Here is a 15,546-nt window from a genome sequence, read left to right as displayed (position 1 = left end):
TAATCCCAGCTCTTTGGAGGCAGAGACAGGAGGATCTCTTGTGAGCTTGAGGCCAGCATGGACTACACAGAGAAACCCTGTCTCAAAAAATGGGGGAGGGGGTGTTGGTCTATAAGAGCTAGTTACAGGACAGTTTCCAAAGCAACACAGACAAAAATCTGTGTGTGTGTGTGGGGGGGGTGTTTGTTTGTTTTTGTAAATGCACCATTCACTCAAACTGCTTTGTAATGTCCCCTGAATGTATATTGTTGTCTTTTTGAGACCGGGTTTCTCTGTGTAACAGCCTTGGCTCTTCTGGAACTCCCTGCATAGACCAGGCTGACCTCGAACTCACAGAGATCCGCCTGCCTCTGTCTCCCGAGTGCTGGGATTAAAGGTGCGCCACCACCACCCAGCATGTATATTGTTTTTAGAGATGAAATCCAGCAGGAAGTTCAAGAAGTACTTTCCTAATTTAAATATTATAACAAATTTGGGTTAAAACTCTTAATTGACTTTTATGATTCTAGAATTGGATGGCATCTCATTCTGTAAAACAGAATTAGGTTTCCATGACCTGAGCAAATGATTCGCTTTCTAGCAGGCAGAAAGGAGATGAGGGAAGCAAGGGTAGCTGTGTGTGGCAGTTGCTTTCCTAACAGCACTATGATGCTGACTACTGGGGCTTGAGCTAATCCAAGTCAGTGGCTTCTTATAAACTTTAGCTAGTTTTAAATAGTGAAGGAATTCTTTGCTATTTCAGTGCCTTTTTTAAAATAGAGATTTCTTTCTTAGACGTTGGAACTTGCTAGAAATCCAGCAATGATGCAGGAAATGATGAGAAACCAGGACCGAGCCTTGAGCAACCTAGAAAGTATTCCTGGGGGCTATAATGCTTTACGACGCATGTATACAGATATTCAGGAGCCTATGCTGAATGCCGCGCAAGAGCAGGTAATCCATTTCTTCCAAGGCTCAGGCCTAAGAGTTGTTCCTGTGTAGCACAAATAGTCTGACTGAGGGTGCCATTTATAGAGAATGCTTTGTTGAAAAATAGCTCCATGGCTGTAACTGTTCTTTCTTTTCTTTCAGTTTGGTGGTAATCCATTTGCTTCCTTAGTGAGCAGTAATTCCTCAGGTGAAGGGAGTCAGCCTTCTCGAACCGAAAATAGGGATCCTCTACCCAATCCATGGGCTCCACAGACTTCCCAGAGTTCACCAGCTTCTGGTAGCACCACTAGTGCTGTGAGTGGCTCTGGTGGGGGTGCCACCAGTACCCCTACTGGGCAGAGCACCACAGGGCCAGGCTTGGTGCCTGGAGCAGGAGGTATGTATGCCTTACATTGATAATGTAACTGTTGGTGGTACTGTCTACCTTCATGTGTATCCCTTTGTGGGGACTCTGGGTTGCAAGCTTTGGAATTGTTTGAGGGATAGAATTTTTATATTGTAGATATCTGTGGGGTATAACATTTGTCTTAAATAATTACCTATGTAGTGTCTTCATACAGGAGCCCATGGAAATCAGAAAGGGTGTTGGGTCCTCTAGAGCTGGAGTTACAGATGGTTGCAAGCCATCGTGGGGTGTTGGAGCAGTGAGCCCTCTCTCTCTTAATCGCTTCTCTGTCTCTAGCCCCTACAAAATGTTCTGACCTGTGTGTTTATTGTGAAATGATTAATGTGTGTGGTCACTTAGGAGATCTCCAGATCTTGTTCTGGGACAATTTTAAACAGAGAACTAAGATTTTAGGTTGATAATGAAATTACCCTGGCTACTATTCAAAGAACATATATTGGGTACTATGGTTTGGAGTGAAATGCCCCTCACAGGTCCATGTGTTAAAGCCTCAACTGCTGACACTATTTGGGAAGGTATTAGAGACTTTAGGAGATGGGTAGGTTATTAGAAGTGGTTTCTAGGGTGCCCCTTCCCTGCTTCTTGGCTGCCACAATTTCCACACTGTGTGGACTGGTGTCTTCAAAACCATGAGCCGTTCTTAATTCCTCTTTTGAATTGTCTTGTGCCAGTTAGGTGAAAGTACTATTGTAGTGGGGGGTTAATGAAAAGAACTTGATTCTGAAGTCATTTGAGTAACCCAGGACATGAAGTAATGGCTGCGTGACTAACAAAATAGGAAAATAAGCCACATATCCACTTACTGATGAAGAAGTTAAACAAATTGCCCTCATTATTACCGTGATTATACTGTTATTGTTAGATACAAGATACAGCATGAGAAATGCAGATGCAGATGTAGATGTCTAACCCCTCAGTTGTTGCCACACTAACTCTAACATTTCCATCTCTTGCTTCCTCCATCCTTCCTCTGAGGCTGTCAGCAGGCAATCTTCAGCTCTAGGAGTTCATAGAAATAGACTGCCACACGGTGTGTGGATCTTTTGTGTCAGTTTGCACTCAGTTTGAAATCCATTTGTACTGTGTGTGTCTCTGATTTGTTTTGCTGGAAAGTATTTTCTTCTAGAGGTATATGACTTCATTACCATGTGGTCCTTTTTTTTTTTTTAACCTAGTTTTTCTATTCTTGTAGAGATGTAGAGCTATAAGAATTAGGCATGGAACTTGGGAAACAAAGTTGAGATTCCCAGATAATGTGAAAGCACTGTGTGTAGGTTCTTAGCAGAAACTGGAATGGACTTTTGAACACTGTGATGTCTGCTGAGTTGAAATGAGTGTGTGGATGATGTGTGTGAACCAAGGCTCCAATGTTGACATAGTTAGAGATAAGTTTATGTCCATATTACTCTGAAAAGATTGGTCTTTTATACCCTTAGGTAATTGCTCTTGGTGGGATCCTTTTGCTCTGTGCTTTTTGAACCAAATTTTCAGTACAGTTGGTGTGTGTGTCTGGTCTTCAGGCCAGTCATGTTTTGTGAAGACTGGAATGTGGGGATTGAGGTGTTCAGGTCTCTGGTTTTGTTTGTGAGTCTTTTTTTTGTTTGTTTGTTTGTTTCAAGACAGTGTTTCACTGTGTAACAGTCCTGGCTGTCTTCAATCTCATAGAGATCCGCCTGTCTTTGCCTCCTGAGTGCTGGGTGTGTGTGCCACCACCGCCCAACATTTGTGAATCTTTTAAGTAGATGCTTCCTTCCTGGGTTCATTCCCATTGTTACGTCAAAGATTTGGGGTTTTTTCTTAAGGAAACTTTACATACGTGATGGTTGATTGTGCATTGTCAGTAGGAGTGTTGCTGAAGATTTCTAGAGCAGAGATAGTGTTAAGAGAAATTTTATTAGTTGGTCTTGTGATCTATACCTATGGATTCTCAAATATCTGTCCAAAGGCCGGGTTCAACTGCGCTGAAGTAGAGCAACTGCCAGATGGGTTAACTAGCAGGGTTTGCAGCCAGGTTCAGGGCAATATTTGGGCGACTAAGGTGGGGAGACTACTTGAATGTGGAAGTACAAGATCAGGCTAGGTAACAGTGTCCCCCCCCCCCCCAAAAAAAACCCACATTTCTGGATCTTACTGTCAGACCTCATGAACCAGAATCTTTCATGGTTAAGTATGAGCTCTGTTGGGGGGGGAGGAGTTTTATTTATTATTTTTAGATTAACATAGAAAATACTGGGTTGCCAGGAATGGTGGTACACATCTTTAATCCCAGCACGTGGGAGGCAGAGGCAGGGGGATCTTTATTAATTCTAGGCCAGCCCAGTCTACAGAGTGAGTTCCAGAACAGCCAAGGCTACATAGGGAAACCCTGTCTCAAAAAACCAAAAAAAAGTAATGGCGAGATGGCTCAGTGGTTAAGAACACTGACTGATCTTCCAGAGGACCTGGGCTCACATTTCTAGCACCGACATGGCAGCTAATAATTGTCTCTAACTCCAAGATCTGACTTTCTCACACAAACATAATTGCAGGCAAAATACAAATAAAATAAAAGTAAATAAAAAGCATTGGGTCCCACAGTGGCAGCTTTGTGCCTGTGAGTATTATACGAGTTGTTATTTGTTCTCTTCCCTTCTGTCCTCCCCACGTCCATCTTCCCAGTTCATCCCAACTTCTGCCTTTTTATTGCATGTATTCAGCTGTTTTCCACCTCTGTTATGATCTCCTTTCTAGTCCCATGGTTTAAACAGCCGTATATATAGTTCTCTATGTGAGAGAAAACATATCTATGTCTGCCTCATTTCACTTAGCAGAAGGGTTTCTAGTGGCTCCCATACATATTCCTGAAGGTTGTAGTTTTCTTTACAGTTGCATAAACTTGCATTGCATATATATTTCACATATTCTATGTCTGTTTGTCTGTTGGTAGACATTTAGGCTGGCTCTTTAGCCTGGCTGTTTTAACACAGTATGTTTTCTAAGAGTCCTTCAAATCTATACCAAAAAATGTATAGCTAGGTCATGTGCTGGTTCTGTTTTCAGTTTTTTAGGATCCTCCACTCTGATTTCCACAGTGGCTGCACAAGTTTATCCCATGTGCAGTGACTGAGGTCTCCTCTTTCCCTCCCTATCCTTCCTCGCCAGTGTTTTTTAAGCATTCTAGCTGGAGTGGGATCGAATCCCAAAGCAGTTTCCATTTGCGTTTCACTAATACCAGAGGATGGTGAACTTTTCAACTATCTACTTGGCTTTTTTTTGGGTGGACCTACCAAATGATTTGAGGGGTTTTTTTTTTTTGTTGTTGTTGTTGTTGTTGTTGTTCAAGGCCAGCCTGTCCTCCAGAGCTAGTTTAGGACAGCCAGGGATACATAGAGAAACCCTGTCTCAAAACAACAACTTAGTTCGTTACAGTGAGAGTGAGTTAGCACGCTGAGTCCATGGAGAAACTGCAGTTTCTGGAAAAAGCTGATTTCTAAAATTATTGAGGGTTTCATGACATTGACTTTCTCATTTAGAAAAAGATGAATCTCATCCATGAGCTAATAAAATATTGCTGTACTTCTGCCAAGATACCATGCTTTGGCACATCAGGATCCTGACAAGGTAGACCTGAGCTGACGAGGTTTGTAGGAGTGAGCGGTGGTCATCATTGATGTCTGCTGTTCAGCAGCAGGAATCAAACAGTTTCTCAGGACTTACCTATAGTGAATAAGCCAGGCCTTAAATACACTTTTATAAGACCTCTAAATTGGCCTGACCAAACCCTTTTAGCAATATCAGATATAGCTTACTTGAGCAGATTCTGTTTTAGGTCTCATTGAGGTAGTGTTTTCTCACTTTGCTGTTTTATTTTTAAGAAGTACTTAAGTGCAGCTCAGGCTGGCCTCAAACACTAAAACCTTGGTGTCTTTAAAAAAATAGTCTTCCCTGAGCAGTTCATAAAAGACCGAGAAGTTTTTGTTTTTAGGATTTTACTTTATATATATGGAAGTTGTGCACTGTGTCCATGACCATTGGGTTCCCGGGACCCAGGGTTACATACAGATGGTTGTGAGTCTCCATGTGGGTGCTAGGGGTTGAACCTGAGACATCTGCCAGGAGCCACAAATGCTCTTAACCAGTGAGCCATCTTTAGCCCAGGAGTTAAATTTCTTCCTTAGTTCAAACTTTGTGATTCCCTAAATAACCTAAGACAGGGCACTATAAGTAATGTCTTGACCTTTAAGAGCCAAGAAAATATTACTCAGAATCATTACCACTGTATGTTAACTTAATATTGGTGTTGGGTCTACTGTTCTTAATTCTGGGGAAAACATCTGTTCTTCCCAAAAGGTTGTGTTTCCTTACTCCAAACACATGTGCCTGTACAATTTAGATACAATTAACTGTGAATTAGTTACTGCTGGTACATGACTGTCCTTTCCTGGCATGCCCTTGAAAATGTAACTGGTTACAGCATATTTGAAGAACTGTAGTTCTGCTGAGATACTTCATGTTCATTTTGTATTTTTCTGGTCTCTGTTCTCCTGTGAATACAGAATGTTGGTTTGAGGTTGGGTTGTTATGTGTATGGGTGTTTTGCCTGCATATGTCTGTACTATGCAATGTCTGAGGGCCAGAGAGGGCTTTGCATCTAGCACTAAAATTGTGGATGGTTGTGAGCTGTCATATGGGTCCTGGGACTTGAACCTGGGTCCTCTGAAATGTGGTCCAACTCCTAAATGCTGAGCCATCTTCTTAGTCCTGCTGTTTGATTTTTGTGAGACTGGGTCTCATCGTGTATCACAGACCAGCTTAGAACTTTGCAGTCTTCCTCAGCCTCTGAGTGTTCTCATGCTTGACTGGAATATTGTGATGTGTTTGTCTGATAATGTCTATGTGTGTTGTATATTTGATATAGAACAGCTATTTCATTTGGTAAAGTAGTCCACACTCTACTGTGCCTTAAACCCATGATACTAACAGCTTATTTTACTTGTGGTATGATTAATTCTCATTTGTAATTAAGAAAAGCGGGGTGTTAGAGAGGTTTCTTGTGGCACATTGCAGAGCCGCAGTTGTGACACAGTCCTCTGCCTTTGCAGTGTCAGAGCACCCAGCAGTAGAGTCAGCGTAGCTGGTGTTCCTGCAGAATGACAGCTGACAGTCACTGAGCACCAATTGTAATAGCTTCCACAGTCTGCAAATATTTATCTTCACTAGAAGTTTTTCTCCTAGTCATTTAAAAATGTAAAAATAATGTTCACTTTGTGGGCTATATAAAAAATAGGTTGTGGGCTGGAGAGATGGCTCAGAGGTTAAGAGTATCGCCTGTTCTTCCAAAGGTCCTGAGTTCAATACCCAGCAACCATGTGGTGGTTCACAACCATCTGTAATGAGGTCTGGTGCCCTCTTCTGGCCTTCAGGCATAATGCAGAAAGAATATTGTATACATAATAAATAAATAAGTAAATATTTTAAAAAAATAGGTTGTGAAAGCCAGATTGGTCCTGTCGGCTTTAGTTTGCCAAACTCTCTTAAGATATTTTTGAACTTTGGAATGTGGAAAAGCTAACTTGAAACTTGATAATATAGGTATATCACAAACACAAGACTTAGAGCAAATTAGAAAGATAAGTGGAAATAGTAAAATGTTTTAAGCCAGGTAAAGGGGACAGTAGTTCAAAAACCAGAGTGGAAGTGAAGAACTAAATAAATAGTTCAGGTAGCATTGTGCCGGCATTTTCTTTCCTTCAGTGTTATCTGCATTCTGGTGCCTCCAAAGTGCCGCTGCCAGAATCCTTGGGCCTGGAAGTGGGCGAGTAAAATAAGGGTAGATCTGAAAGACAATGGGATCTTACCAGCTTGCAGCCCTTGCTAGGCATGGGTCTACTGGAGGTCGGGATGAAGTAGGGGGACTGCATTTTCTCATGCTTCTAAAAACTTAACTGTTACTTGTTAATGTTAGCATTTCATGTTTTGGGGCTGTGGTTGATCATGGGCAACCAAATTGCATAAAGTGAACCTGTTGCTAAGGAAATGGCCATATGCCTCTTTAAGTAACTAAAATTTAAGTACAGTATACACTGTTTTAAAATATTAATATGTCTTAATCCGGTTTTTGTTTGTTTTTAAATAAAATTTTAGCTAGTATGTTCAACACACCAGGAATGCAAAGCTTGTTGCAGCAAATAACTGAAAACCCACAGCTTATGCAGAACATGCTGTCTGCCCCATACATGAGAAGCATGATGCAGTCACTAAGCCAGAACCCTGACCTTGCTGCACAGGTGAGCGTGTAATTGTGTTTAAGAGTCCTGGGAACTGAGTAGTCTGCTCTTGGCACATTGGTTTTGTGCTCTCCCAGCACACTAGAGATGGAGACCCGCATCGCCAGCTTTTGGGGACTTTTGTTTCATATATACTTGGAACAGCCTCATTTCTGCTATTTGTTGATGAGATATGCTTTAAAAAAAAAAAAAGCACTGAAGCTTTTAGAGACTTTGCTCTCCTGACACCCTTCCTCCTGTCTGCTGTTTGCGTGTCAGCTCTCTGGTGATTGTCCTGTGCCACCTAGAGCAGCACCGACCTCTGGACCTCAGCAACTGTGGAGGGCGGGAAGTAGTCTGGTCGTTCACAGAGGTTACTGCTGTGTTAGGAATTTAGGGTGCTTTCCTTTATAGTCCTCTCGTTAACGTCTTTATGCTAGATGAAATGGTTTTTATTTTCAAAATTCTGAAACCACACTGGCACAAGGATGTATAGCAGGTATCCTGGAGGTGGATCCTTAGTGATGACTTACATAACAACAAATAACAAAGAACTTTTATCTTAAAACATGGGTTTATTTTTATGAAAGCTGGTCTTGTGAATTTATTTAATTAAATGTTTGATGCTAATGTATCCTCAGCCACTTTTGTCACTTAGGTAGCTAAGATATGAAAATGTGTGAAGTGACCCTTTCCTGTGTTTTCAAGTATGTGTTTAGTTATAACACAGTGTGTATCTTATCCTTAAAATTCATCTTAAGCAAGCATATTCCATGTAAGTTTGTTCATAAAGGACTTGGCTGCTTTACACACTTGTTTTCTAACTTTAAAGCAAACCCCTGGCAATGCTAGGTGGTGTCTTTCATTAGTGACTACTCTAAAACCTTGACAGTGTGCTCTGGCATCAGATCGTTAAAGTTTATAGTTGGTCTTTTGAAACTTAAATAATTAAAATATTTTAAATGTAAAAACTTAATTGTTGTATGTATGAAGGTTCAGGTAAGTTAGTTGAAATAATAAGTAAAAAGATGATTTTTCTGTCACAAGCTTTTTCTAGACTAGTTGAATAATTTAAATGAAAGGGGAATATGATAACAGGATAATAGCCCACAGTAAAGCAGTGTTTGTGTGGAAGAATAAAGAGGCATTTCTGGCTGGGAGCAGCTCCCACTTCATGTGCTGCTCACTCTGAAACTCTGTCCATAAAACAGTAACTGTTTTCTGCTTCAATGATGTTGAAATTAAATAACCCACTTTGAAGGTGGGAGGAGAGAACACTTTTTTTTAAATAGGATTTTCATACAGTTGTTCTTCAGTATGGTTACCTAATTGAGGGCAAAGTTCATTTACTCCCTAGACTTTGGACAGGTAAACAGTTCATCAGTCAATCATTGGAAAGTGATACACACTCTGTCTCCTTTGAACTTAGCAGTCTCTGGTTTGCTGACTGTATGATGATCTTACCTTCAGGCAGTCACATCATGTTCAATTGGTCATACTTTGAAGGTTTGGAGGAATCCCACTTTTCTACCTGTGCTGCTAGTGAGGTGGAATTCAGACGTTAATCTTGGTGTTCTCATTTACATCTTTGGGTCTTAGGTGTTTTAACACTTCCCCAGAGGACTGATGGTGCTAGTTTGGGCTGGTTTTCATCTAGCAGCTCCATTTCTCTGGCAGTTGGTTGCTGTTTCATGGTTATTCTGGACCTAATATCAACTGTTAGTAGTGGCAAGCAGGTACATAATAGTGGCTCCAGATCTGATTTCTCTGTGCTTGCTGTTTGTGTGTTGAGGTTTCTGAGCAAGCCATATTTAAGTTTTTACATATTAATGTTCTTTTATTCTGTAGTGTAGCCAAAGCATTGTCTTCCTGAGAATCCAGCACTCCCAGATTTCCCCCCCAAGGCAGAAGTTTACCTTTGTTCAAGGAAAAGGCTACAAAACAATTGCTTTTATTTTTTAGGGCCCAACATGACATCCATCATCCACCATTGTTGGTGAAAGAGAAGCTGCCTGCCTTCCTTCCTACCTGCCTTCCTCCTTTCTCTCCCCCCTCCCCCAGCTCCTTATGGATAGAACTTCCTGCTCCTTTTTTATTTATGTTCTCCCTTCCTCCCTTTTCAGTGCCAATTTAGGCATTTGGAGGAAGGTAGAATATTAAACCAGGTACATTACTTGTTTCGGATATTTCCAGTTAAAATTGTTTGAACACTTGCCCCATAGATGATGCTGAATAATCCCCTATTTGCTGGAAATCCTCAGCTTCAAGAACAAATGAGACAACAGCTCCCAACTTTCCTCCAACAAGTGAGTAAGAAAAGACGCTGCTGTCTGTAATAATCTGCTTGAGAGGTTGATGATGAACGTGTCCTCCTTCCTGCTGATGGCGCAGAGCAGAGGCCTGTGGTGCTGCACACATGCAGACACTGAGCCTTGTCTTCCCAGCCCGTGTCGCTCCTGACTGTGCTTAGGTTTTAGGATGCAGAGTGCTTCCTTAATATCATGGGCCATTTCTTCCCTTTTCCTCCCCTTGAAGTGCTTCCGTGTGGTACATCCACTAGAGTTTGGACTAGTTCTGAGTGAGCTGCCCTTTCTGACGTCACAGGTTGGGTTTTGTTGTAGTGTCTCAGTCTCTTCCGAATTAGAGTGCTTGTTCTCTAAGGAGTAGACCTCATGTCCTCAGAGCCAGAAATAGAAAGGTTAAAATATCTGTTGTCACAGCAAGGAGGTTTAAAAAAAAGGTAGTGCCCAAGATTGTCACAGTATTATTTCAAGACATAAAAGTGGCGTTGGTGCTTTTGAAGCTGGTAGTTCTCAGGGTTGCTCTCTGGCTGAAATGGTGGTCAGTCCAGCCAGTCGTTGTCCACGGTCAGTGTTGTCCTCGGTCTGCTGCAGTGAGCTCATTGCCCTCTCGTCAGTCAGGCGTGGGTATCTGAAAGTGAGGAAGCTACACTCGGGACACTGTTGGTTCAACTTTGGAGCAATTGTCTGAGGTGGCAGACTGGCAGCATTGTTAGATTAGTAGCAGACAGCGTGTGGTCAGAAGATGCACACATCTTCCACCATATTGCCGCCATCCATTACGTTGTACATTTGGAGTTGCTAAGAAATAGTTATCTTTTTTTCTTTTTTTCTTTTTTTTTCTTTTTTCTGTTGGAGAAGGGGGAAATGTGACTTCTGGGATTGCTCTTAATTGTCTTCATTCTGAAAACGTCCTTTATGGTAGGCTTGCAACTGAGTCAAGAAATGACCTCTGTGTGGAATTTGCTGTCAAAAAAGGAGAGTTTGTGTGTATTTTGGGAAGAAATATACAGCTATCTGGGAGTAAGGTTTTAGGTTTTCTTCAAAAGTATAGCCAAGTTAGCCGGGCAGTGGTGGCGGACGCCTTTAATCCCAGCATTTGGGAGGCAGAGGCAGGCGGATCTCTGTGAGTTCGATCTACAAGTGCTAGTTCTAGGACAGGCTCCAAAACCACAGAGAAACCCTGTCTCAAAAAAAACCAAAAAATATATATATAGCCAAGTTGGAAAAATGTACCTACCTTGCTTTTAATGCTTTGGTAACCACTGCTTTTCCTTCTTCCTTAGATGCAGAATCCTGACACACTGTCAGCGATGTCAAACCCAAGAGCCATGCAGGCATTGTTGCAGATCCAGCAGGGCTTGCAGACATTGGCAACAGAAGCCCCCGGCCTCATCCCAGGGTAGGCTTATTTGGGAGAGATTCGAAAGCACAGGATGGTTCATTTCTGTGAGAATTAGAGAATTAATATCATTTGGCATTTTATTTTGGCTGTTGAGTTATTTCTTAATCAGTTTTCAAAGTTATATATCTGCCTACTTTTAAGAAAATAACTTAGCCAGTATCATGTTCAGATGTAACTGACTCCACCCCCTTTGTGTGTGTTCTCCCTAGGTTTGCTCCTAGCTTGGGGGCAGCAGGCAATTCTGGAGGCTCATCAGGAAACAACGCACCTAACTCTGCACCTAATGAAAACACGAGCCCCACAGGGGGCGCCACCGAGCCAGGCCACCAGCAGTTCATCCAGCAAATGCTGCAAGCTCTTGCTGGGGTGAATCCTCAGGTGACAATGCTTTTCTTTACAGATTCTGCATGCCTAGCCTAAGTATAGAATTTTCCAAAAAAGCAAAAAGAAAGCAGTAGCCATTTAGTGTTCAGATAATGAAAAGTACTATTCAAGGATGTTACATCTAAAGACATGCATTACAGAAATTGTTACTTTTGCTGCTATATCAGACACCAAAGAAAAGAATGCTTCAATCTACTGCCATAGTATTTAGAAATAGCCTTATAAAATGTAAGTTTTGAAGTACTTTCTTCAAAGTCATTTGAAATAGGTTTTATAAAGATTTATCAGAGAAAACGTAAAAATATTGTCAGTATTTCAGAACAACTGTATCTAGGCTTCCTATTCTAGCCTGTCCCCTCCCCCAACACTTCCTGTAGTGACTTAATGTGTGCGGACTCCTTAGTCTTGCATCTATGAACATGTATTGTCTTTACTAAGAATTTACCAGTAAGGGGGCCTGAAGAAATGATTTGCTCAGTGGTTAAGAGCACTGGCTGTTCTTCCAGAGGACCCACATCCAATCCCCAGCACCTACATGGTGGTCACAGCATCTGTAACTTTAGTCTCGGGGCTCTTCTAACATCTGTGAGCATCGGCTGTCTGGGCATGGGCTTCAAGAAGAGTTCCTGCTTGTTCACAAGCCTCTACAGTGGTGGGATTTATTAAGCCAGGGAATTTATTAAGCCAGTTTTACTCTTTGTGGGAGACGGGGAGAAAGAGAGCCTAGGGAATCAAATCCAAGACCCCAAGCACTCACTTCCAGTCTCTAAGTTTTTTTTTTTTAAGGCAGAATTACATAGTCTATTTGTCATGATAAAACGCTAAACAACTTTTAAATATGATGGATATTTAAAATTATAGCTAAATTATTTAAATCATATTTTGCTCATTTGAAGTAAATATACACATATATATGTAAGGATAAATTATAGACTAACACTTAAAAATGTCCACTTTCTTTATAAAATAATTGTAGGTGGTCTTATATATTTTAGTTAAGTAAGTTGATTCTCTTTAATAACCAGATATGTGTATGTATCTCAGGGCATAGGTAACAATTTAAAGAGAGCTCGACAGACCAGCATTCGTTGTTTAAAAAGCAGTTGATGTGTTTGAGCAGTGGTTGGGTTAGCATAGACCTCTCCTTAGAGTGTGCTTCTCTGCTCTCTTCAACAGCTGCAGAGTCCAGAAATCAGATTCCAGCAACAACTGGAACAGCTCAGTGCCATGGGATTTTTGAACCGTGAAGCAAACTTGCAAGCACTGATAGCAACAGGGGGCGATATCAATGCAGCCATTGAAAGGTTACTGGGCTCCCAGCCATCATAGCAGCATTTCTGTATCCTGAAAAAAATGTAATTTATTTTTGATAACGGCTCTTAAATCTTTAAAATAACCTGCTTTATTTCATTGGAATTCTGTGCTGTTATAAAGGAAACCAATAGGACGCATCTGAGGTGGAGTGCGGTAGGATATGCGGGTGTCTGTATCTTTGGAACAGTGGGAATCAATGTTTTCAGTTAAGGCTGCTGCATGCATCAAACACTTGGCATTCATTGTAATTTTTTAAAATATCACCTTTTCTAATTGGGTGAACAAATTTTTGTCCTGCATCTGTCCAACTAACTTGCTTTTTAAACATAACCCCATGGTAGTAATTTATGTAGAATAAAGGCATTACAAAGCAGATCATTGCGCTCCATGATTTGTGGTACAGTATTGCTAATTGTGACTTTGGCATGTACTTTTGCTAACAACGCTGTAAGGTTTATACTACTGACAGTTTGCTTATGTGTGTGCAGCACAAACTAGTGCACATTTATAGGTCGTCTAAGCAAAATCCCTGTAACCAGAAACGTAAAATAAGGGTTCTCAATTGTGTAGACTCTTACAGCATCTTTGCTAAACCTCTCAGCAGAAGTGCCATTTAGTCAGGTGTGTGGACAATAAAGAAAACTGATTCTGGTTATCATTATAGGGACATCTAATTGTACAGACAATATAATGTAACAATATTTCAACATTTACATAATGGCTGTAAATTACCTTTATTTTGTGCAGACTGAAGGAGCACTGTAACATACTCCAGTGCATTTGCCGGGGCTTCTGCCCCCCACCGTGCTTGTCTAAGCAGCACTGTGTTTGATTGAAATGCTGCTTTCACTGAAAGTGCTGATGTCTCCGTTTTAGTCGCCATATAGAAGTAGAGCTATCTTTTGGGTTTATCAGCTTTCTCATTCATAGGCAGTACCTGGATTTAAAATGATTAGTGAGCCACTTGTTTCTGAAGTGTTTGCCTAGTTCTATTATGAAATAGTTGAATGTCGTGCTGTTCAGGGCCTCAGAGAAGGGGGTGGGGGAGGGGTGAGACAGAATCTATTCTGGATTGGGCCAGTCTGAACTAAGTAATACTGGTAACCATGATTCTGTGAAGATTCTATGCATATAGTAGTGTCAGTCTGGTGGAAAACAAAGAGCCGTTTTAACAATTTTGAGTAAGTTTGGCTATCCTATAGCTTCTTTCTTCCTCCCCAAAGAAATTCTGTTTGCCTAACTCTCACACTGTTGAGGTGATAACATTCCTTCGGGACCAATTAAAATACAGCTTTAGGGTCAGTGATATATGCGGCTGGCTCTGGTTCAGTATTCTCTTAGGTCATTGTATTCTCTTGTACAGTTATCCAAAATTATAATGTTCAAATAATCTCAGATGAGTTCAGACAAATAAAATCAAGGGAAAGAGAAGATGAATTTCATAACTTGTATAAGTTGCCTGCTATTAAAAGGTTGGGAGACCAGGTTGCCCCAGACTGCGCACTGTTGTGACACTTTCCCCAAGCAGAAAGCATGTGCAGAGGGCAGGGTGGAGGCGGGGCTGGAGGAGGCTGGCAAGGATAGTGTTTGTGTCTCTGCTCTCTGCCTTATGCCTCGGTCTGTCTGGTTTAAAGACTTCTGTACTGGTGAATGGCACCTCACGAGGGGCAGTGTCATGCCAGCTTGATTTATTAATCACAAAATAACAATAAATTTCCAGCTTTTACACTGGTTTGTCTTGCCTCTTTTGTAGAAAGATGTCTTTGTTTTTTCTCAACACATCTTAATAAAAAGCCTATTTGGCGTGATTTATCCTGAATTTTATGAAAAGTTGGGGTTTTTTTGGGTTTTTTGTTTGTTTGTTTGTTTTTCGAGACAGGGTTTCTCTGTGTTTTTGGAGCCTGTCCTGGAACTAGCTCTTGTAGACCAGGCTGGTCTCGAACTCACAGAGATCCGCCTGCCTCTGCCTCCCGAGTGCTGGGATTAAAGGCGTGCGCCACCACTGCCTGGCCTAAGTTGGGTATTTCTTAGGAGGGTCTTACTCTGTAGACTGGCTGTTTGGAAATTCAGTATGTATGTGTCCCCAGACTGAGTGAACCTGGTTCTCCTCCTGAATAAGGCTCCCGAGTACTATAATAGCATGGGCCACCCTGTCCTGCAAGTACAGTGTTGGACAGTGAGCCAACCAGCAGGTTAGATGCTTTCAGCTTGAGCAGAGTAGAAGTGAGTGCAGGCAAAGGTTGTTCTTACACCAAGTTCTGTAGAACAATTTGAGTAAAGAGTAGAGGGGGGGAAATTGATAGCAAATAGTCAGTCAGGCAGGTGATGGCTGGTCTGTCTGTGTTCAGGATTTCTAATCTCAAGCCAGGTGGGGTTGTGCATGTCTGTAATGGGGAGATGCAAAGTTTGAGGCCAGTCTGGATATTCAGTGAGATCCTGTATATGAAAAAACTAAAGAGGAAAAAAATACTCTTGGATTTCAAGTTTGGTTTAACCATAGTAATGAAAGGGATTATTATTATCCAGGGCCTTACCGTGTACCTCTGGCTGTCCTAAACTCAG

At 41.4% G+C, this 15,546-nt stretch overlaps 1 protein-coding gene across 2 annotated transcripts in view; it reads left to right on the top strand.

Annotated features, from left to right (window-relative positions):
- Nucleotides 1–14,712, top strand: part of Ubqln1 (ubiquilin 1) — a 38,031-nt gene extending 23,319 nt beyond the window's left edge. Inside the window, exons 5-11 of one of the 2 annotated variants that reach the window (XM_005355285.3) lie at nt 775–933; nt 1,072–1,306; nt 7,460–7,602; nt 9,804–9,887; nt 11,168–11,283; nt 11,496–11,664; nt 12,847–14,712. In XM_005355285.3, coding sequence (XP_005355342.1) covers nt 775–933; nt 1,072–1,306; nt 7,460–7,602; nt 9,804–9,887; nt 11,168–11,283; nt 11,496–11,664; nt 12,847–12,999 — 1,059 coding nt within the window. In that variant the 3' untranslated portion in view covers nt 13,000–14,712. The remainder of the gene's footprint in view (nt 1–774; nt 934–1,071; nt 1,307–7,459; nt 7,603–9,803; nt 9,888–11,167; nt 11,284–11,495; nt 11,665–12,846) is intronic. The other variant, XM_005355286.3, reaches the window with a different exon arrangement.
- Nucleotides 14,713–15,546: the final 834 nt, after the last annotated feature.

The sequence above is a fragment of the Microtus ochrogaster genome, chromosome 16, assembly GCF_000317375.1.
Source record: "Microtus ochrogaster isolate Prairie Vole_2 chromosome 16, MicOch1.0, whole genome shotgun sequence".
In the NCBI taxonomy this organism is placed as follows: Eukaryota; Metazoa; Chordata; class Mammalia; order Rodentia; family Cricetidae; genus Microtus; species Microtus ochrogaster.
Note: the sequence above shows the minus strand (reverse complement) of the source record. Positions and strands in the feature narration are given on the sequence as shown.